Genomic DNA, 25,517 nt, shown 5'->3' with positions numbered 1-25,517 from the left:
ACACATTGCTCCCAAGTTCATCCATGAACAAACACTAGAATCCTCTAAACTTTCAATAACTAAAACACCTTCTTTTCTCATCAAATCTTCTTCAAAAACCCATCTAAAACTTCTGAAAATTTATGTTTATAAACCCAAATCTCCCATAAAAATAATCTTCATCTTAAGAGCTTTCCATAGACACCAAACTTGAAGAAATCCACCAAGTATAGAGTAAGTTATACTCATTTCTTTATTCCACTAGTTTTGTTAAAACTTGTTCATGTAAAACATTTTTTTCATTTTTTTTTACATGAATCTTTCTATAAACTAAGATCATTATAAAATGAGTATTTTATCTCTAAACTAAGAAAATCATCACTTGTAAATCTATAAAAATCGGCCACAATAGAAAGTAAGAAGATGTTTTTCCACAAACATATAAATTTTGTTACTTAAAGGATTCAAGTAAATTATGGGACTTAACTAAGTATGTTGCTCAACATAATAAGTATACTCCAAATATGTTAAAATCATCACAAGCATTAGTCTAACAACTCTAACTAGGAAAAGTTAAGTGCATGTTAGAAATCCAAATTTATTATTGATTTTTGGATGAATGCAATATGTTTAGTTGAAGAGTTGGAGTTGAGACTTGAAGGGCAAGGACCCGAAGTTAGAACCGCTTCTAAGAACGCGTAGGAGCTTACGGAATAATTATATAGGCTTGGAGTCGAGGTATGTCACATGGGGTGATTTTTAAAGGATTTAAGAACAAGTTGGGAAAGTTTGTGTATAAACTTTTTAAAAAAAAAAAAAAAAAAAAATTCCCAAAGAGAAGTTCTTAAATCTTGAAAGATGATGTCAAAATGATAAATTTGAGTATGAAATAATTTATTACATGTATTATTATTGTGGGCATCATGCATGTTGATTTTATAAATTATTGTATGTTTAAAGGCATGTTTAACACTACTTTGTGAAAGTTATTGTGATGGAAATGATTATATGAATTTGAAAATATTTGAAATTCATTTTAAAAGAAATTTTCAGTAGCTATATGTTAAGAAAATTTCTTGGATATTTTTTTTTTGAGATTATTCGTTAAATTGATATTTTAATGGATTTTAAGGTGTTAAATACTCTTATTATAAAACATGGTATTAGATGAACTCTTCATCATCAAAAATAATTAATAAAAATATATTATAATGTCTCCAACAAGATTTGGCCAGAATATATTTAGTTTGGAATTTTTTTTTTAAATTTTTGAATAATCGTTAAATTGTTTAACGGTAAATTGTAAAATGGTAAAATATAAAATAATTACCAAACAATGACATATGGACTTGAAATTTTTATCACATACTCATATGGACAGTAGGTAAAATTGGTAAGAGTTTGGGAAGGTTTCGTTGACATTTAAGGACCTTAATAATTTTTACTCGGTTATTAATAATCGGTAAGTTTGAAAACGGTAAAATACAAAATAAATACTAAATGACGTCTTTTGGACATGAAAATTTTATGAGGCACTTATATAAGCAGTAAATACATGTTCAAAAATTTATATGGATTTTCGTGACCATATATGGACTTAAATAAATTTTATTCGATTTATCGGTAAAATAACGATATTAATTATTAAAAATATTCCACATGATTTTTAATGGTTATTTAAAATTTTATACCCCTTAAAATAGCTTCTGGAATATCATATAAGTTTTTATAATATTTTATTCGGACTCAAATAATTTTAAACCTATTTTATACTATTTATCGATAAAATGTCTATACAAAATAATAAAACATCATACATGAGTTTTATAAGTTCAAATGGCCTAATAAACATATTATATGACTTCTGGAATATTGGTATAATTTTATAAAATAAATTATTAATTATTTACTAATTTATCAAAATAATAGAAAATGTTTATTTATTAGAAAGTGTAATATTGTTAATTAAATTTGGGTAAAAATAAACCTATATAAAAAAAATTATAATTATATTAATAACCTACTGCCTCATAGTATAAATTAATTTTAAATGAGACGGTTTATAAATTTTACGGATTTAAGAGACCATTTAAATAACAGTAAATACCCAAATTGTCGAAAATAATTGTAAGATCGTTATAAATACGCATAACCCATTATAACTTGATGGGACAAACTTAAATTCATTTTAAATAAGGTATTATAATGACTTGATTAATTTGGGCCTTGTTGGAGAATTAATATGTACTTTGTAAATCAATTATCGATTTTATTACCGGCAAAACTATCTCGTATTTAAGAAAATAGTGTTTTATGAAATCTTCTGTATTAATGATTTTATAGACTTATGAATCATATTCTAGTTGTTTTGAATGAATTTCAAAACCCTTTTAAGTTATATTTACTTTAAGAAGGATTGGAACAAAACATTTTAGTGGTTTCCTTAAAAAAAAATCGTATTGATCTTTAATCACTTTTTGTTACTATGAATTTCCATACATGCTAGTGATGCCCCAATATAATACAAAGGTTATGTTTAATGATATGATTATGCTAAGCATGTTTTACCCATGTGGGAAATATTATGATTTGATTTTGCTAAGTTGCAAATAAAGTATGTTTTGCTATGTGCAAATAAAAGATGTTTATCATATGGAGAAAGTTAATATTTTTGACTTTCAAATGCTATTAAAATTACAAGATATATATTATGTACAAAAAAATGTTTTAGCCTAAATGGCGGGTACATATGCCACAGCAAATGTTGTGTGCATGATTAAACGGCTCACCAATGCTGAGCGCGTATTGTTCACAATACCATTGTGTTACACTTGCCGGACATGTCGCGGACGGTAGACCGACTACCAAACGAGTCACAGGATGACTCACAGAGTACCCATGTAAACTTATGATATGAGTTTGAAATTGATTTGGATCCATTGAGATCTTATGATTTATAATGAAAAATGAGAATTTTAAATTACTATAGAGCCATTGAACTTCATTTGAATCATAATATGATTTATCAAATGAAAAAGCATATTTCAAAATGAATTTACTCAAATAAAAAAAAAGAAAGATTTTAATAACTTGTTTGACGGACACCAGTGTGTTTATACTCAGCCTTTTTGCTGATACTATGCTTTGTATGTTTTTCCAATGGTTTTGTTTTTAGAGTAAACCCCTATGGCACCTCGACGGAGAATGGATATGCGAGCGGAAGTTCAACCCGAGTTGGAGTATGACTCCCCTTTTGTTTAGATCTCTTTATTTTATTTGAGAGATTATTAGTTTAGATTTAGACTATTTTAAGGATGTAATTTGAATTTTGGACTTATTTCGATTTGGTTGTAATTTTCCTATATTTTGGACAGTTAAGACTTCCGTTATATTGCTTTGGTTTGGTTCAAGAATTATACTTGAATATTAGTTTAACCTTTAAGTAACCCCTTAATTGTGTTGGCAAAAGTAAGCTTCCGCTTGATTAATACTAAATTCCAATTAGTGTTTGCCTTCATAATTCGAGGCGGTTACAATAATGAGTCGGTGTTTCTTCATTCTTGGACCTTGTAGAACGCCGAGTTGGTTTGATGAGCACCAGGCGGATATCTTATTCTTTCTTATTTTAATATTTAATAAATGCTTACGATCTCTAAATATTTTGCACTAATTTATTTTAATAATTTTTAAATTTATTATGGTCACCACATATTTCCAATAACTTTATAAAAACATTTTTATTATAGTGTTCCTATATTTTTTACACTAACTTTTTTCTAATATTTTTTATTGTTTATGGTCCTTACTTTTTCTTCATTAAATTAATTGTTTAATAAAATAATATAATCACTATATAAAAATTTTATTTTTCTTAATTTTCGTAAATATTACTTGTAGAAACTTCATTGAATAAGAGAAGGACTAATTGATAAGGGACACCATTACATGACGCAAGTGAATGCTAGTAAACGGAACTCAGCGTGCCATATAAGTCAATAGAGTCAATGGTACACTTCAAGGTTCGATTTTTCTAAGAAATTGGTCCCATATTACTTTATGTGTTGCTTTCAAAACTAGTTGGTTTATTTATACCAAATCAACTCTTTCTTTTATCCGTGTTAAACATTAATTCTGAAACAAAAACAAAAATAGGAAGCTGTAATTTAAATGGCAGCATATTCAGGACCAATAAGTATAGCTCGTTTCATCGCAATTGGTATTGTTGTAATGGGCTGTATTATAGGGTTTGGTAGCAGCAAATATATGGTAATGGGGCAGTCGTGTGCAGGCGATATCCCAAACTTAGCAAGCCAATGCGTGAAGTATGTACTTACGGTTGGGCCTAAAACTCCACCGTCTTCGCGATGTTGTTCGCTGGCTAGGAATGTTGATATGCAATGCTTATGCAAATATGTTAACAAAGGTATTGAGAAGTTTGTGAGTGTTGATAAAGCTTTATACCTTGCTCAATATTGTGGTATTGCCTTTCAACATGGAGCTAAATGTGGAAGTAAGTTTTTTTTCATTTTTCTATTTTACATTACTAGTTGTGGGGCTGCGTGCTATGCATGCAGTTTCAAAAAATCCTTTTAAATTTAAAAATTTAATTGAATTGAAGTGATTAACCTTAATCTTATTTTATTGTATTGATTTTATAGTTTAGCTAAGTAGAATTGAAGTTGTTCACAACAACGTAATTCATTATGATTTTAATGTACACTTCCTCCGTTCTATTATCATGGGCGAAGCCACATTGGGGATCGGGAGAGGCCCAACCCTCCTTGTTGAAAATGCACTCTTTTGTAATTTTGGCTTTGACTCTTCATACTAATATGATATATAATTTAAAGAGTGTATAAAATATAATATAAATTACTATAGCTCAATATGGTTGGGGTAATATATTTGTTATCTAAAGTTAAGGGATCAAATCCAAATTTGAACAATTTTTCAATAAACTAATAAATTTATATTATAATGTCATTAATCTTTATTTTTCATAATGTTACAATCATTCTTTTTAGTGTGTGTGTTTATATTTTTTTTATCTTAATTATATTTTTTTCAGAGACATAGTAGGCAAATACATAGAGTAGAAAATAATTAGTTTTTTATTTAAGGGGTAATTATACGAAAGCTTCATTTCTATTTGTTAAAAAATAATTTTTTCTATGAATCAAGTTCATTTCAATCTATATGATTTTAAATTTTTCATAGTTAACTAGTTTTTATAATAATAAATAATTAACTAGTATATAAACAATTTGGTCCTCCTAACTCAAAATCTTAGCTTCGCCCATGTCCATTATACTTGTTACATTGACTTTTTACGGAATCTAATGTGTTAGTTTATTCATTTATATATTAAACTATTTATATCTAAAAATTATAAAAAATTAATATTATGAAAGTATGTGATTAGACGATTCAAATTAGATTTCACTTGACTATATTTTTGCTTATATACTACCTGTAATATATAAAATAAGTTTGACTGATGAATAGTGCCCATAAATAAAATATAGCAAGTATTTTAAAATAGAGGGTCCATCTAAAAACGCATCTACATCAACAAATTTAGTATACAATAGCATTATAAATTGCAAAACGTAAAACAAAAATATCCTAAAAAGATTTTATATGATCTCAATTTGAGATCTCACATAAGAGAGTAAAAATGTCAATGGAAGAAATTTTAAATTTCCTATCAACTACAATTTGGAAGCAGCTCAAATTGGGATGCAAAATTTGGAGAATTTTGGCTTACAAGGTTGACATCATTGACCATTAATAATTAACTTTAAATATATGAAACTATGTATTTATAAAATTTATTTTATTAAAATATTTATGACTTTATTAGAATAACTAATAAGATGATTTAATATGAGTCAATCATACTTGTATGTAAAAAATTGGTTCAGGTTTACAGCAGTTCGATCTAAACTTCGTTTGGGTTAAGTCGGTTTTAGCCGGATAGAGTTCGATTTTGAGCATGATTTGGATCGGATATGACTCGGGTTGGTCATTATTAAGTTCGGGTAATCTCGGTTAACAGTTACGTGTCAGTTAGAATAATCGGTTACAGCTCGGGTTCGGTTTCCCATTTTCGGTTGTCAACCGGTTCGGGTTTAGGGTCGATTTACTTTCGATTTCAGATCGGATTTTTGGGTCGGGTCACTTTTAAACAGCTCTGGATATACTTGTTGGAGTAACTTATTACAGATGTCTATATTTTTTTGTCAGTTCACTGTTTCTAAAAGTTCTTAAGCTGTAAACCAAACCTCACATGTAATTATCACATGAGAGGGAAACTCATCAAACCAAAATCAACAAAATCGATCACATAAAAAATAATGAATTTAATACGATAAGTAAAAACCCAAATGACCAAATTTGACATTTATTAAATTTATTAATGAAAAAATTGTATAATTTACTACATTTAGATATACGAATTAGTAAGGAAGCAGACATTTTTAACAAACAAACAATAAAAAAATAGGTTAAATCTTATTATGCCTCCATATTATTAAGAAAAATAAGTTGTTTCAACCAAATTGATCTTGAATTCAATACATTTCGTACGCAAAATAGGTCAAGTAAATTTATACGGACCAAAAGTTAAGCATACGTCTCTTAACGTGAAAAAATACTTGGTACTTACTACTTGTTTCAATAGTTGTTAGCCATATCTCTGTCTATAAAGTAAATAATAATTCTTAAACACAGAAAAATAATAATATCAATAACAACAATATATTATCCTATTATTATTAAATGACTTCTATCTAAAATAGAGTTGTAAGTTGGAATTACGCAACTTTCTTGTAAACGATAACACTAACAAAAATGTTATTTTTAATTGACTCTTAGTGCCAAATTAGACATCATATGAAATTTCACTTAAATTAAAAAAATACATAGTCATTTTACAATAGTCCTTAATCTGAAACAAAAAATATAAAAGTTTTACCCTTCAAAACAAAGGACACAATAATATTTAATAAAAATAATATGTTCAGCTCATCTTGTTTGAGACCGTCTCATCGTTAGACAGGTTCACATAAAAGGTCCTTTAGTAAAAATACATTAAAAAATAATAAAATTGAATTTCCACTTATATAGAAAGCATTATTTTTCTAATAATTTGAACTGATCCCATTAAAATCGTCTGATAATGAGACGACCTTAATAGAGATTGGTGTAATATGTTTAAGACTCATAATATGTCATGCTATATCAATAAAAACCTTTAATTATAAAGAAGTAACAATTAAAAATATCAAATTTAACGAGTTTAAATGACAATCATGTTCAAGAATTTTCATTTTCGAAGATTGTTAAATATAACCAAATAAAATCTATTAAAATATCTTATGCAAATTGAAAAAAACTAAAGATCAAAAGTCATTTACTTGAAGCATCTAGAGATTAGAAGAACTAGTCAAAAATAAACAATTAGAATTGAAGATGGTGATAATCCTGCTGCAATGCCTATACTAGCCTAATGCAGCATCAATGTAAGAATATCAATTCAAATTCTCATTATACGGTTATTAAATAATTATTTTTCATAAATATATTTGTCAATTTACTATTTCAATTATACTCTCTATCTTATTAGTTTTGAAATATTTGTCAATGTATTATTTCAATTTTAAATATCTCAAATTTTACGAGTAAAAATTATAAAAAATTGATATTAATAAAATTTACACTAAAACAAATCAAACAAGATCTAACTTAACTATTTTTAATTTATAAATTAAGAACAAAGCACATTTTAAGAGCGATTAATAAAAAAGTGTTTCAAAAACCAAATAGAACGATAGTAATGAATAGAAGGGAGTATATAAGTCCAAGCTTATGTAGTTATGTACGTCATATTGTCGGAGATAAAAATATACGTAGTCTAAAGTTAATGCTCTTCCCAAAATTGTATATGACATCATTACAGGTGTTAATTCTGCGAATAAAGTCAATAATATCAAACTTATCACTAATTCAAAGCCACACCAAATCTAAAGACCCCCTCAAAAGATTATATCAAACAACAATATCATAGAGCGAATGCTTCAGTGTTAGATCTCCTTTATAATGATCGTGTCTTTGTCTACATAGAAATTTGTTTGATTAAAATTATTAGGTATTTAATTGATTATTACTCTATTGTAAATTTCGGATGACATACTTTATCAATAACTTATTACTTTCCTTAACAAAAATGCTCTTCCCTAAAAAGGCCATAAACTTCGTTCCACCTAAAACCTTACACTGAGTGCATGTCAATTAACAATAACATATTCATGTGCCACATTATCTTGTCAGGGTCCCATAACCATAATTCATTTTCATTCCCCTTCCTATTTAAATCTTCCCCTAGCATAATTCCTACCTCATCAAAACAAACACAAAAACAAAGAGATGCGAAGCTAGAAAAAATCTACAAGAATGGCAATATTAGGAATGCGTTTCACCGCATTAACAGTGGTCTTAGCCATGGCTTGCGTTTTCACCTCGTTCCAGAACGACAATTTAATGGCATATGGGCAGTGTGAGGGAGATATCACAAGCATAATTAGCCAATGTGCCAAGTATGTTCGGAAGGCCGGACCTAAAATGAGGCCTTCTAAAGATTGTTGTGGTGTGGCTAGGAATGCTGATATTCCATGCCTATGCAAGTACCTTACTAAGGACATTGAACAATATATTAGTGTTGAGAAGGCTGTTTATATTGCTCAAACTTGTGGTGTTGCTTTGCAACATGGCTCTAAATGTGGAAGTAAGTTTTTCTCTAACCTTATAATTAACATATCATAAGTCTTATATATTGCTTAAATTTTTAGTATTTGAAGAAATATCTGTTTGTATTATTGTATTTGTCTGTTTTTTTTCCTAATTTGCCACATTTTTTTATAAGTAATTCTCACTGTTTTATATTTGTATCCTTATGTATACATTTTATCTTAATTCTTTTTTATCTTATTTGTAAAAAAATAAACTATTCCTTAATATGTTTTATCTAACCCCTAATCAAGTAACAAATTGGAAGATCACAAAGAGTATTATTAAAGACATGACACATCCATGATGAACATTTATTGTCGGTGGCCTTGGAGTGCCACTTGTAGGAATGATTGTGGGGAACTATATAATGAATACTCATTCCATTCTATAAGGTCTATTGGATTCATTATTGGACCTTACTATTATTTATCTTTTATTACTTCCTCCCTTCTAATTTACGTTCGACTTTTACTTTTTCACACAGTCTAATGTACTAATTTAATCTTTAATATCTCTAATTACATATAATAAAAAATTATAAAAATTTGATATTAATTATCTTTACAATGAGACGAATCAAACAAGATCTCACTTAAGTATGTTTCAACTTATAAATTAAAAAATTAATCACAAATTAAAAATGATAATAAAATATTATATTTTTCCCGAATGTTGCATGTATATTAATAGCAAATAGTTGCACATAGGAAACAAAAGTGGGCCAATAAAATTGATTGTTTACTTGTAAGGATATACATCCTGCGCTTCGTTGAAATTGCTAATAACAAATTGATATCGGAAATATTCAATAGAATTACAAAGAAAAAATAAATTTTAAAAATATAATTATAAGAGAGAATATGAATTTCTCAAGCTAAAAAATGTAGTAAAACTCTTAAAATTTGTATAAAAATATTTAAGAGTATCAAAGGCGTGAGTCGTATAATGGTTTTTGGAAATAATAAATTAATTAAATCAAATAAATTAATTAAATCAACTAAATTAATTAAATTGATAATTAATTGGAAATATTTCAAGATTCCAAAAGTTTATGTTTTGGTATAAGCATAGGTCGCGGCTCGCAAACTTTTGTCGCGGCCCGACTTTCGGCTGGTTTTTGCAACGTTTGTTTTATTCGGTTTTGTTAGTTAAGCAACAACTACCTACGGTTAATATGGTTATATTCACTGAATAATTGGGATGAATTGATTTAATATCGACATTGATTCGTGAATCGATGTTGCGGTTCATGAAGTGACATATTACTTCATGAATGGTTGTACGCTTTCCTATAAATATAGAAGGCATGTGTAAATTATTTTTTACATGAGATGTACTTGGAATATACATGTAATTTCTGAATTTCTTATCCTCTCTAGCACTTTAGATAGAGAACTTGCAATCCTCAATTGTAAATTTTCATTTTCTTTTTCCACTTAAAGTTTTCTCATGTCGTTCTAATTTCCTTATGCTAGAAATTTAGTGTAATTCTTTGTATCTCATAACATATTTCCGGTTTATATTCCCAAGCACGGTGGTAGGGAGGAAATGATGTTTTAGGAAAGAGCATCTCGCCTAGAATTAATATCAAGTTCACATACAAAATCTTCTTGTTACTATGTTCGATATATGTTGTTTCCGATGATGAAGTTCATATTTGGAGTATGTTAAGCAAAGGTTTAAACTTGTCATATGTTTGTAACCTACTAAGTTTTGGACAAAGGTTAATTTTATATAATAAGAGTGAAATTATTGATGTTATTAATTAATATTTTGGAGTGAACCACTATTATTTTTAATCATTATCTAACGATCAATCTATTTTATTGGGCAGGCTACACAATTCCATGAGCTCCAACTACAAAAGCAACGGAATTGATGGCATATTAGCAAATGTAACATGCACTTTAGCAAACTATATAATTAGAATAAATAAGAATTGGCTTGCGTGATGCTTACCAATTTTATATCTATGATCTTATGATCTAATCAAATTGGGTTCAAACCCAAATTGTATTTTATCTTATTGTGATCCAAAGCAAATTGCTATGAGTACTATGTTTCAATTATAATCATGATGTGCATGTTTGCATGCCATGTCATCTCAATTTTATTAGACTATACTCCCTCCGTTCCTTTTTGATCTTCCACATTACTATAACGGGTAGTTTTAAAAGTTCTTCCACTTTAGAATACTTTCTTATTTTAGAAAGTTTTTATCTCACTTTTACCCCTTAAAATCCCCCTTTTCTTTTAATGTACCCATTTTCTTTTATTTATAATTATTTTCTCTCTTATACTTCCAATACAATCATTACTTCACACCACTATTTAATTAAAATAATACTCACTACAACCTCATACTTCCAATACAATCAAAACTTCCCACTATTATATAATTAAAATAATACCCACTACCACCAAAGATTCTCTTTTTCTTAATCTTTGTAAAATACCCAAATAGGAAGAACAAATAGGAACGGAGGGAGTAGTATGCTAGTTTTCATAATTGTTAGGAATTATTATTGTAAAAGTAAGTGATTGATTACATTACTTATATGAACTGTTTTTCATAGGGATAATTATAAATATTGCATACTGTTTCAAATAAGTTATATCGGTGAATAACATAACTTGTAATTACCGACAATAAATGACATACTTCTTCACCCATATTTCATACCTACTAAAAATTTCTATACTCATTGCATAAAGTTCATACAAATGCTTGTACACTAGAGGTGTTCATGGGCTTGGCCGGGTAGCGGATCGGGTGGTATCTAAAATATCTATTTGGGGCTTAAATATTCAAAAGCCCGCCCGCATTTGCGGGCATATTTTTTGTCGCTACCTGCCCATTTTTAAAGCAAGCGGGACCTACAGGTAAGTGGGTATTTATTATATAAAAATTAAAAATATAATACAAATTATAAAGTTCAGTTTTAATGACAATTAAAATACAATATATTGTCCAAAATACTCTAAATACATAAAAAGTCTCAAAATACTTAAATTAGATGAATATAAACATTATGTTGGATAATCCAACAAAAGCATTGCATCATTAATTTATCTTTCTACGGAGTACGAAGTTCAGACATATATCTCTCCAATCATAATAAATTAAAAAAATTATTAAAGTGGGATGAGCTCTAATTACTAAAGTTGGGTATGTAGTAGACTAGTAATATTAGACAGTAAACTACTAATTTCATAATCAATTGAATTAATTATTTAATAATTAATATACTAAACTTAGCAGCCGGGCGGGTATACCCTCGGGCATTTTTTTTAGCATCACTACCCGTCCATTTATCTTGATGAGCGAGTATTACCCCTTCAAATTTAAATTTTTTTCTGAAACATTGTTTAAATCCGTCCGTTTTTTGAATCCGCCCGTTTCTAAACTTAGCCCGCCCATGAACAGCTCTATTTTCCACGTGGGAACATTTCTAAGATTATCCACATATCTACCAATTCAATTGGGTATTTCATCATGGACATATTAATTGCCTTATTCTCTCCGCTTGGATGTGGGACCGTTAAAGCTGATTCGACTTCTTTACCCGATCAAACTTAATACAAAATAAGTGGATTTAAGTTAGAAATTTTTTTCCTACTAAATTAAATAGGTCAACCTGATCTAATATGTTTATTAATTGAATTAGGTTTTGGTCAAAATTTCAAATTTAAAATAACTTGTATAATCCAATTATTTGTACGAGTTATTTTCAACTCAAATTAATCTAGTTTTCATGACTTAATCAATATAACATTTGCCTAGTTGTCATAATAGGTACAAAATAAATAAGGAAAAATTAACTAAAATAATTCAATCTTTTATTGATTTCAATAAAAGAAAAATCATTTTTAGCAACAAGCTAAGTTTTAACGAGTACATTTTTCTCGTTGTGAAAAATAAAGTACTTGCGAAATTCATTATTGTTGCTAAATAATTGTTGTCATAAATAAAAATTAACTTCACACCACTTAAAAAAATTACTTGGTTTAACCCGGCCCATATGTTTAGCAACGATAAATATAGTTGTTAAAACTAAATAAATTATTCGTAACCGTATATGTCGCCGCAAAAAACAACTAAATACATTGATACAACAAAGTCGTTGCAAAGACCATTACTTTAATAATTTTTTTAATTAAAATAACGTCTCCCTCAAATTTCTTCTCAAACCTAAAACCTCATTCCCTTTCAAAACTAAAAACCTTAGTTCAAATAAAAATTTATAACAATCAGAACATTATTGAATTAATAATCGAACAAGTATTAATAAGATCATTGAAAACACTATAACATACCTCCTTCTGGATAAAAGTTATAATACCTATTAAACAATTATATATCACTAATTAACAATTATTAATTGAAAATTCTATCAAAAATAATCCTTTTTTTTTAAATTGTAATTTAAATAAAAATTTACAAGAATCAATTAATCAAGAAAATAGTCATGATTATGGTCATCAATCAAGAACATACTTAAATTTATAATCGAACTATTAATCAAGAACATACGTACAATTTATTTTGAAAATTCATGGTAATTGAAATTAATCAAGAATAATAATCAATTACTCAAGATTATATCATAATTGACTATAAATTGCAAAATTAGATTAATAAAAAAAATCACATCTTTAAATAAGTTGACTATAATTGGATGATGGTTCGTGGTATTTTAACTTTTTGTAGTCAAACTTCTGTTTTTGGCTAAACTATTATGAATTTAACCTAGATATAGCTCAATCCTAAATTAGTCCTAATCTCAAACTTTCATATTATTGAAAAGGTTAATAAAGAAATTTAAGTTCATTAAACTTAGATTCAATCATATATTCAAATTTCATACAATTAATCGAATAAAATCATTCCATGCAACAAATTAGGATCAATCTCTCAATCCTAGAAAAGAAATGTACTCACTAATCATAGAGAATAATATAAAGACTAACAATAAATAAAACTCTAATTATGATACTAGACACAATGGAAATAAAATTAAGAAGACAAATAAATAAATATATAAAGAACAAGATAATAATAAACTTACAAACTGTATGGTGACTGAAATTTAAATTATTGTGTACCTAGTTATTGTGTGTTGTAAGGGGAAGTGAACGGTTATAGGGTACTTTCCTGATTTGTGTACCTAGTTGTGTGGTATCTAAGTGTTAGCCAAGTATGGGAAATTGCGATTTTGTTACTTGGATCCTTGGCTATACTTAGGAATTAAAGGAGGTTAAGAAGGGAGTTATAAGAAGTAGTTTAGAATATATGGAGACCATTTTTTGAATTTTTTATGTCATTGTTTACTTTATGTTTTCTCGAGAATGAACAAAGGTTAAGCATAGGAGAGTAAGTTTATTGTATTTTATGCTCCTTTTTGGTTTATATTTGAGCTTTCTTGTACACTTAAATATTGTGTTTGAAATAATTTCGTGATGATGTTCTTAATTTTATTATAATTTGGTATGAAATAGGAAAATTATGTTAATTATTAGGACAATAGAGTGAAAAGACCGCAAAGGCTCAAAGAAATAGCCTACAAGAATCCTAGTATGTGAAAAAGAGGCAAGCATAAGATCAGAGGCTTGTTAGCGAATTGAGGCCAATCAATAGCCAAAGCCATGACTCGCAGCCAATTAGTAGAACAGAGATGAACAACAAAAAGAAATCGGTGTATTATCATTTTTTGTTGTGCCAAATCCAAAATCTCATGCCATTGGTGAAGACTTCGGGCACCTCATAGCTCATGCACTATCTTGCACACTTGAGAGCGAAGAAGTGAGTGTCTTGGATTATGAAGGATTGAAGTTTGGATCACTTGATGAAGTAATCAAAGTGGAAGACTTTGTGCTTTGATAATAGCAAGGGAATGCCAAAGAAAGGATTGCTCTAATGGTCGAGCTCAATGGCTCGGTTGAGCAATAAAACAGATTCAATCCAGCTGCTTCTGGAACCCCGCTCGGGTCGAGCGGATTACAGCACCCAAAAACGCGAGTATTCTGTTTTATTCCCAGTTTGTGATAAAATTGTGAACAAAAAAATTTTTTATGATAAAATTTTCATTATCATGGGAATGACACTGTACTTATCAAGAATACTTACACTACAAATCATTCTCATTTCCACTATTTAGTATCGATTACCAAACGGGCCGTTAAGGTTATAATGGACTCGTTAAAGATTATTATGTTACAATTGATTATTATAGAGGTGATGACTTATAATTTAGCACTAGAAGCTTTAAATTAATTACTTTAAGGTTGTAATTGATAATTTTTAAATTTGTAAGTTATCAAGTTAAAGTTGTCCTCTCTAGTGTTATAACTTCTCTGTTTCAAATTAATTACTTGCAACATTAGAAAAATAATACTATTTATTTATCACTCTTACTGTATGATTAGTTTTTAATCTATAAGTTAAAACATAGTCAAGTAAGATCTTGTTTGATTCGTCTCATTGGAAAGATTATTAATATTAAAATTTTATAATTTTTTGTTATACATAATTAGAGATATTAAGAATTGAATTATTGAATTGGATTGCATAAAAAAGCAAAGATTGCAAGTATTTTGGAACGAAGAAAGTAATTATTACTTTAAGAAAAAGACCACTTTAATGTCTGAATTGATCAATTCAAAGGTCATAATTGATCATTTTAAAAATGTCATAATTGATCCACTTAACAAACTAAGACTATATACTTTAAGTTGAAATAAATCACTTTAAATTAAAATTTATCACTTTAAGGTCAAAATTGATCACTTTTAGGTCAAAATTAAAGACGGATAAGCATGTATGTATTTGGCCTCAATATGAGAAAGTCTTCAAACGGATAGTGCATATATTATAGTACTAGTGTAGAAATTTGTGCAATGCATGGAGTTTTAAATATTTATATATGTAAAGATATAATTTTTAAATAATGATGCAAGTATATACAATATCGTTATCATGTTTAATTTTTAACATTAATATGTAATACTCTCTCTGTTCTTTAATGTTCTTCCCAATTTGAGTATTTCACATTAAGAAAAAAAAATTGATTGATATTTTTGACACATATTTAGAAGCCAAAATATATTCATGTGAGATCTCGTTAGATTCGTTTTAATGTATACTTTTTTATTATATATTTTTTATAAATTTTCACTATGCGTATTTTTGGAGATATTGAGGTTTAAAATTTGCTTTGAAAACTGTGCAAAAAGTAAATGAGTTGAACAAAAAAGAATAGAGGAAGTATTTGATACAATAAAATTTTAAAAATTGATAGAAGACAATTAGTATACATATTTTTTAAAAAAAACACTAATAAAATAAGAAAAACAATAAAGATGTTTAAAATAGTTTAAAATTCCATATAACTTAAGAGTATTTATTTTGAACATAGAGTATAGTATAAGACAGTCTCACTGTGAGACGTGTCTAATAAATAAATTAAATAGATCAATTAATATAATTCAAAAGATTCATAAACATTTTTAGGGTTCTTAATAATTGATTATCATATTATTAAATAAATACTGTTGATTTAAGTGAATTGCAGAAAATTAATTTTAAATAAGTAAGATTGATGTTGTCACTTGTTTTATATGTAATAAATAAAAAATGTACAAAAATTTTAAAATTTGCTAATCAAGGCTAAATTGCACGAATAAATTTTAAATAATCAATGTTGCAATGCAAGATTGTTGCTCTATTATTATGTTTGAGGAATAAATAAAAACTGCTATAATTGAATATCAAACTTATTAAAATTTGTAAGCTATTTTTTTTAGTATATATATATATATATATATATATATATATATATATATATATATATATATATATATATATATATATATATATATATATATATATATATGTATATATATATATATATATATATATATATATATATATATATATATATATATATATATATATATATATATATATATATATATATATATATATATATATATATATATATATATATATATATATATATATATATATATATATATATATATATATATATATATATATATATTATTTATATATATATATATATATATATATATATATATATATATATATGTATATATGTATATATATATATATATATATATACATATATATATATATATATATATATATATATATATATACATATATATATATATATATATATATATATATATATATATACATATATATATATATATATATATATATATATATATATATATATATGTATATATACATATATATATATATACATATATATATATATATGTATATATATATATGTATATATATATATATATTTTATTGCTAATTTGTGGTTCAATCAAAGATTTCATGAAATATTACATGTTACTTTTTTATCAGTTGCTCATAGTTATTACTTTTCAAAAACAATTCTTAGAGCTACCAAATTTAAAACAAAATGACATATATATCAATTAAATTATCCTATTAACACAGACATTTGACAAAGCTCTTAAGAGCTGACATTTATCAATTTTTATAGTTCTTTTAGTATATATTATGATTATGATGATTATGATCGATTTGGACACTGTTAAAAATACTCCTAGAACTGTCAAACTATAATACAACACATATTGGGAGCTCTAGATTGATGCCATTAATTGATTCCGTTCAGCTAGAAGCCCAAAAATTAGTATTTTACTTGGAATCATCCCCACCAAAATTCGCTTCCCAGCTCCCGTCTCTTCTTACATACCCATTTCAATTTGTTGATCTTTAAATTTCTGTAGATAGAAGATCGTTCTAAAATTATATTTTAAAATTGTAATATAATCGATAGGAAATGCTTAATAGAGAAAAATAAAAATTCAGTTACTCTTGTAAGAGGCCGCCTTTCAAAGAGACGACTTCAAAAAAAGAAACCCACATTTTTTATTTTCTCTTTAATTTGTATTAGTTGAGCTAATTAGCCCATATATCTAATGCGTCTCTCGAAAAGACCGTCTCTCACATCAATTTGTGAAAACCAACAAAGGAAGCTAGCAAACGAGCACTTAGCCAGTGAGGGTTTATACCAGCTTGTTGAATTGCCTACTTTGGTGCTTGAGCCTTGAGGCGTAATTATCCGTGTTTCAAGGTCAATTAGAACCACCTGTAATGGAATTGGATAGCCAACAATAGTTTTTTTAGGCATGAGCATGTCAACAGCCTATGTGCTCACCTCAATGATTAATCAAAAACCCATCAATCATCAACACGGACACAAGTATAATAACCGAAACATTATGTAGAAATGACTTGAACGTTCCAAATTCATTCAAAGAATGTGTTATCGAGGTTGCAATCCTGTTTCTATGTATCTAATCTACTCGACTCTTGATTAGTAAAACAATTCCCGCTTATCATATAAACCATCAGTTTCTGTACAAGTACAAGACCCTACTTAGGCATTCTGGCGTTAGGTCGGCACTCAGCACTAAAAAAAACAGGGTCAAACAACTCCCACTTCCGATCTGTTCAAAGAGCTTGGACAATGCTCTCGAGAACCTCCGAAGGTAAAACCTCTTTCTTCCGACTTCACCCCAGTCCTTTTCAAAACTTGTAAAGCAGTAATAAAAAAGTCAGGTCTACCGTGATTCAACCATTTTATTTTGATCTACATTCGGTGCAGGCAATGGTGGAACAGCAGCTTCAGGAATGACATCAATAAACTGCAGAACCCTCCTAGCAGTTGCACGCGACTCGGTATTTCTATTCACATTCCTCGAGGAAACGACAGACTCATGTCTGGTTGAGTTAGAACTCTCAATGGAAGATAAGAATTTATCCTTTGACGAAGATGTGGAAGCAGATTCAATAATAGCAGTGAAGATACCTGATTCTCTTAAACCCTGAACAATGACCTGATAAAAATCGACGAAACCAGATAAGAACCAGTGAATTAGGAACCGAATGAGAATCAGCAACATTCACAGCGCTAGCCGCCAGGCTGAAAAACACTGTCACTTGCATCTGCGTTCTCTATGATATCAAACGATCAGATTTACTGTTTGGAATAGATATCACACTTACCATTGGTGCATATATACGAGTTAAAATGCCCTTCCTCAAGAGTTTCAAATTCAGTGTTTTGTCTCCCCATACAACATACTCTAGATACCTAAAAACAGAAGATGCCACAACACAAAGTAAATATATATCATACTCTTGTCCATTGACAATAAGACATAGATGCTTAACAACGTACCACTTCCGCATTTCATCCTCAGTAGCAGTTGAAGCAATTATGAAGGCCTGCCATATATTTTAGCAAATAAATTATTAGATATATTTAAATATCTCCTGATTTGCATTGTATATAACAATTCAAATCTACGAAACTAAACAGTCAAGACAGCACTGGTTATAGTACAGCCTGATGAAATCAATGCCAGAGGTTTGATCCAAAAGATTCTATGTCATTTCTGAAATTCAATCAAACTTAAGGCATCCCATTCACTCGGAAAAAAAGATCCTGCTTTATACACTTTGACAAACAACTACCCCAACCCAAACAAATCACAAGAATCATGGATGGAGATTGAGATTTTCAACCCCCTTGATGAAACCGCAGAAACAAGCACCAATCATTATCATGGTTGGACATTGGAGCATAGATATGGGCCATAGGACATATAAGTAGAGGTCAGATCTAAATCTTCTTGAAAGTATTCAACTTAATCTTTTTGTGCAAACAATTAACTTAAAAGGTCTTTTTTCAGATATGTAAATGAGTTGAAGTGTTGAATAAGTCAAGTTCAGTCAAACCAATTAACAAGAAGATCATGTTCGGGTTGACTTTATCGATACATTTGATTAATGAATTGGATTACACTTAGCGCTATAACTCAACTATCAACATTAACACCTCTAACCAACATAAATTATTTGTCAGAGACTCATTTTATGTTAAACAATACAAAAGCAACAAAAAGTTTGTTTAAAGAGAATTAGGCATAGGAGTTGAGCATATAATTCAAATTTGATGTTTGTTCAAATGTACTCACTGCTCTATCAAATTCTAACATGAAGCATCTCTTGACATCTTCTTTTGTAGGTTTGCATCCACATCGATCACGTCTAGAAGTTAAGTCTGAATATTTTGAATACGTATAATGCAAAACCGCCGCTTCTTCAAATTTGATCTCACTAAAATATGACATCGAATAACAAGAATGGATAAATCATGAGTTTAGGAAATGCAACTAGGAAATCACAAGCGAGTGTATAACTAATTATTGAACGTGATATCTCATTGTAGAAAACGCTTAATAATGAACTCATGCCTTCACAAAATTCAACAACCAAGTCAGCCATTTTCAATGCGTACGGGCCTCAAGTTGGTCTTGACGAGCAGGTGAAGTGTGAGTTCTGGGATAAACTAGGAGACCTCATGAGAACTATCGCGGAAGACGAGAAAGTTTTCTTAGGAGGACACTTTAACAGACATATAGGCAGAGATGCGGGCAACTATAACTCGGTACACGGTGGGTTTGGTTTGGGGGCAAGGAATGAGAATGGGGAAAAAATTTGCTGGATTTTGCACTAGCAAAAGAATTGGTTATAGCAAACTCGATCTTTAGAAAGAAAGATGAGCATTTGACCACATATAAGAGCGGCGGGCATGCAACCCAAGTTGACTATTTCCTGGTGCGCAAGGGAGATCGGGCCTCATGCTTGGACTGTAAAGTAGTGTTGGGTACAGAGATGCCCACCCAACACAGGCTTTTAGTACTGGTTTTCAGGATGAGGAAGAAAATCGTAGAGAAGAAGGTCGAGTCCAGGGGACAGATCATGTGGGGGAGACTCAAAGGGGATATGGCCACAACCCTGTCAAACAAGATAAATTTATTGGGCTTCTCAAGATGCAAATGAAATGTGGACGAACATGGTAGAAACCATTAGAAAAGTGGCAAAAGAGACCTTGGGGGTGTTGTCGAGCAAACCAAAAGTGTTCAAAGAGTCGTGGTGGTGGAATGAGGAGGTGGAAAAGAAGATAAAAGATAAAAACAAGATATTTAAGGAACTTATGGCATGCACGGAAGAGGAGGATAGGATATAAAAGAGAGTGAACTATAAAGAAGCAAAGCGGACGACAAAGAAAGCTGTAATGGAGGCAAAAAAACGTGGTTATGAGGATTTGTATCGAAAGGTTGATACTAAAGAGGGGGAAAAGCATATTTTTAAGTTGGCAAGGACTAGGTCCAAACAGCGGCAGGACTTAGAGGCAATGAAATACATCAAGGATGAAGGAGGACGAGTCCTCTTGAGACAAGAGGACATCAAAACCAGATGGCTCCAGTTTTTCTCTCAACTACTCAATGAGTCTAGGGGGCCAAGGGAGGAGGATAAGCAACTTTCAGACGTCCAAAAACCACTCGAAGATGGGTCAACGAGTGATATCACCACAGAAGAAGTAGGACAAGCTCTCAAAAAGTGGGGAGAATAAAGGCAATCAGGCCAGATAACATCCCGATTGAGGTGTGGAGGGGTTTAGGAGAAAAGGGCATTCGTTGGCTGAAGAACCTCTTTAATACGATTTTAAGAACACATAGGATGCCAGAAGAATGGAGGAACAGCACACTAATACCTTTGTTTAAGAACAAAGGCGATGCGCAAGTATGTGGGAACTATAGAGGTATCAAACTTTTAAGCCATACAATGAAATTGTGGGAAACAGTGATAGAGAGGAGAATTAGACAGGAAACGGTGATTAAAGAGAACCAATTCGGTTGTCATTTAGAGCGTATAATGGTCATTGGAAATTAAATTAAATAAATTAATTTGAATATATCCCAAGGTTGCAAAGTTTATGTTTTGAATAAAAAGTAGTGTTCACGGATCGTGAAACAACTCGCGGCTCGCGAAAAAAGAAAGGAAAAAACTATTGTTTTGTGGGAGGAGCAGGTCGCGGCTCGCGAGTTGCTCTCTGTTCTGCAGATTCCTCTTTGCAAAGTTAATTTATCTGTTTTGTTAGTTTTAATATAACTACCAAAGGTTAAATTTGGTTATATTGACTAGATATATTGGGATGGTTTGATTGAAAGACGGCATTAGTTCGTGAATCAATCTTGTGTTTCATGAAGTAACATGTTGTTTCGTGAAATGGTGTAAGCTATTCTATAAATATAGAATGCTTGTGTGGTTATTTTCACATGCAATTACTGATTTCTTCTCTTCTCGAGCACTTTACATAGAGAACTTGTAATCCTCGATTGTAATTTTCCGTATCTTCTTCCATTTTAGTTTTCCTTACATCATTCTAAATTCCGTGTGCTAGGAATTTAGTGTAATTCTCTGTATCTTAGAACATATTTCCGGTTTATTCCCAAGCACCGTAGTAGGGAGGAAATGATGTTTTAGGAAAAAGCATCTCGCCTAGAATTAATATCAAGTTCAAACAAAATCTCCTTGTTACTTTGTTCGGGATTGAAGATCGGTTTCTCAGAGTTCTCGATGGTGTACATAAGCATGGTTCTTGATTGTCATATGTAATTTGTTTCCTTCTACAAACTTGCAACTTTATTTTATTTTTTATTTAATAAATAAAGTATCTTTCTACAACAGCTTATGGAAACCTTAACCATTTCTTCCAATTATCTAAAGCAATGTTTTAAAAATCCCTCCCTATCCAAATTATGCCTTATGGAGGAAAAATACCATTGAGCTCATCATTAATTTCCGGTGCTCCCCATATGCTCCTCCCAAAAACAGCCCTTACGTCATTGTAGGAAAACTGGCTGTAATTTATTCACTAGTAATGGCATCTATCAATTGTAGGCAAGGATCTAACTATCCAAAACTTCAAGTTAAATGTGTAGAGAATAATCCAATGCTAACTTAATCAGCACCAGTACAAGTCAATGCCTCTTCAATAATAATATATTAGTAGGTGCTAGATTTTCACCATCATCTAAATTATCATCCTTTGCTAAGGACCACGTAGTCTACTACAACTTCTAAAATAAAATTAATTGATGAACAGACAAATTGTATGTTAAGCCTTAACAAATGTTTGTACAAGATGAATAGGGTTCTCATACTTTTGTGTCTTCATATAGTTGTGCCACCGATGGGCACCGTTTGGACGAAGATGATCTTGTATTCGAGCAATAGATTTCCCGTTGCCATAAGTTAAAAAGTAATTTGGATTTCCACGTGTAGCTTCTTTGTACATGCCAAAGTACGTATCCTTTACGAGATGATCATAGTTTTTTTTTAACATAGAGACCTGTTGCATCAAAAAATTGTGTACAAGTTAGACAAAGTAAGGAAAAGGACATATATATGCATACTTCCTATATGGTCAGACATTACTTAGTTGTATACCAAATAACAAAACCCAAAGGGTTCTATGATGGGGTAATATCCCATTAAAATAAATATCTTAGGCGTTTCTGTATTAACCCTCACATTATCAATTGTTCCATATGAGACCCAAGGTTGTAAACTTCATTTGATTGGATGGTAAAGTTGGGGCTATAAAGTAATTATCCATTTTTCATTTTTAAGTTTTAAATGCTTGTCTTAAATAAAAAGAAAATGAAATACATAAACCCTCCACTTCTCAAATACACCTACAGCAGCCCTTCCACTCCACCTTTGGTGCCAAGTACCCTTTTATACTAAACCTAAACGACCTCTTCACTGATATGGCCTCTCCAGCCTTCTCTTCCCAAGAGAACAATATCCTGAAGTCCCCTTCATTGAGAGCTGTTATGAACGAGGATCCTCAGCTTTAAGGTTCAAGGTGGAATCCTAGATTTCTCTTCTATCAAAGAATTGAATTGAATGACTTTCTCTTCTATCAAAAGAATCAAATTGGACGAATTTGTATAAACTAGTTTTACCTAGAATGAACACAGGCAAGCATCCAATACTAGCTTTAATAATTATAAGCCAAGAATGACAAACTTTTTTATTATAGATCATTACCTCACTGAAAGGATCTTGGATATCATCACGCTCGACACAGCTTTCCTGAACAAAAAATATAATAGACAAGCACCATGACAATGAGTACAAGAAAACACATCTTTGATGGCATCACCAGGAGGAAAATGCTATCCCAATGTATAGTGTTACTTACATAGTTGGGAAAAACAACCATGTCCACATTCATAGGAACATCAAGCAGTAGTTTCCTCAATGAATACTCCTGTGTGCCAGCCGGATGTATTAATTCATCGGTATCAAGGTGCAGAATCCATTCCACACCATCATTCTAAAATTAGCAGAATCCGTCACTAATAAGACATGAAAAGTATTACACATTCCACAGTGGATTATAAAAATATAGCTTCCTACCCTAGCCATGACAATGGCCATCTCCATATTAAGAGACTGTTTTACAAACAGCTCATAGTTGCATGGCTTGTAAAAGAAACTTGCTAGCCATGTCTCATTCCAAATCCGGCTACAAAAGAGAAAGAACATCATTCGATTAATTGAACATACTAGTTGATAAGAAAGAAACTCATATCCCAACATGGTTAATTTATAATTAAGACTTAGCTTACGTGGTGAAAATAAATCACTTAAATTACAAGGAAACACACCATGCTCCATTATCAACTGAATAAACCCATAAGATTAGGATGTGTGCAATAAGGGAACAATGCTACAAATAACTTTTTGTTGATTACAGTCGACCTAACATTCGAATTCAATACTTGCAGGATACACTCACCTTTTTTCCTGTTGTTTCTCTAGATCTTGTGTTCTATAAATTACTATTACTCCCTGCATGCACACAGAGCTACATTAGACTAATTTTTTTAAAAGGAAGTCTTAAAATGGACAAAAGACAACTCGAACGATTGCAATCAAACTTACTGGTATGGATTCCAAGACTTTTGAGACTTTTGGAGATGCTGCGTTTCCTTCCACAAAAAGGTAAAATGTAGTGACTCCAATAACCTTGTGAAAGTACATCCATGGCAGAATCTGTTCCAAACTGGCTGATGTACTAGTGGTGATAGCAATCTAAACAAGGAAAAACTCATCTCTTAAGTACACTCAATGATACAATACATATATTTTCAGTTACCTCCATGGTGGTAGCTTCAAAAAATAGGTTCCCAACTTCCAACCTTAGCAACTTAATCTCCTCAGAGAAAAATGTCTATCATATTGAATGAAAACATATAAGACCACCATTGCATTGGTACAGTAATACAATGTCTACTGATTGATTTCTACTAATCCGGTGCATTTCACATTTCAAGATCAAAAAAAAACTTTCCATAAATAAACAAATAAAAACCCAAATAAATAAAAATAAGGATACTTCACATGAACTATCCAATACATACAAATCAAATTAATATCCAAAAGCCTCATTATTTTTCCAAATTAAGAAATACGTATTTCAAATCAAACTAAAATAGACACAACCCAGAATCAGATCAATGAAATGCATACATTTAAAAATACCATTGCAATGCTACAGTAAACAGTATCTGCATTTCACATTTCAAGATCAAATAAACTATTCCATTAAAAAAATGAATATTGAAATACATAAACGATTGCACTTCACGTGAACAAACCAAAATCATAAGAACAAAATTAGAATCCGAAGTCCCATTAATTTCCCAAATCAAGTAGAGCCCATTTCGATTCAAATAAAAACAAACACACCCCACTATCAGATTAATATAAAGATTAAAATTTAGTACCATACCTTGGGTTTGATATCGGTTTG

The 25,517-nt window shown here is 29.9% G+C and overlaps 1 protein-coding gene and 1 pseudogene across 2 annotated transcripts; one reads left to right on the top strand and one right to left on the bottom strand.

The window, feature by feature from the left end:
* The first annotated feature begins 4,083 nt into the window (after positions 1 to 4,083).
* Positions 4,084 to 10,887, top strand: LOC130818830 (uncharacterized). 2 transcript variants are annotated; one of them, XM_057685060.1, is made up of 2 exons: positions 4,084 to 4,489; positions 10,604 to 10,887. In XM_057685060.1, the coding sequence occupies exons 1-2, from the start codon at positions 4,147 to 4,149 to the stop codon at positions 10,618 to 10,620; spliced, it is 360 nt and encodes a 119-aa protein (XP_057541043.1). In that variant the 5' UTR covers positions 4,084 to 4,146; the 3' UTR covers positions 10,621 to 10,887. The 2 variants fall into 2 exon arrangements, with proteins under 2 accessions (XP_057541043.1, XP_057541044.1); XM_057685061.1 differs by lacking the exon at positions 4,084 to 4,489 and adding an exon at positions 7,719 to 8,764.
* Positions 10,888 to 17,700: 6,813 nt separating this feature from the next.
* LOC130818829 (glycosyltransferase-like KOBITO 1) overlaps positions 17,701 to 25,517 on the bottom strand; it is an 8,179-nt pseudogene continuing 362 nt past the window's right edge.

This window comes from Amaranthus tricolor, chromosome 7 (assembly GCF_026212465.1).
Source record: "Amaranthus tricolor cultivar Red isolate AtriRed21 chromosome 7, ASM2621246v1, whole genome shotgun sequence".
NCBI classification, from domain to species: domain Eukaryota; kingdom Viridiplantae; phylum Streptophyta; class Magnoliopsida; order Caryophyllales; family Amaranthaceae; genus Amaranthus; species Amaranthus tricolor.
Note: the sequence above shows the minus strand (reverse complement) of the source record. Positions and strands in the feature narration are given on the sequence as shown.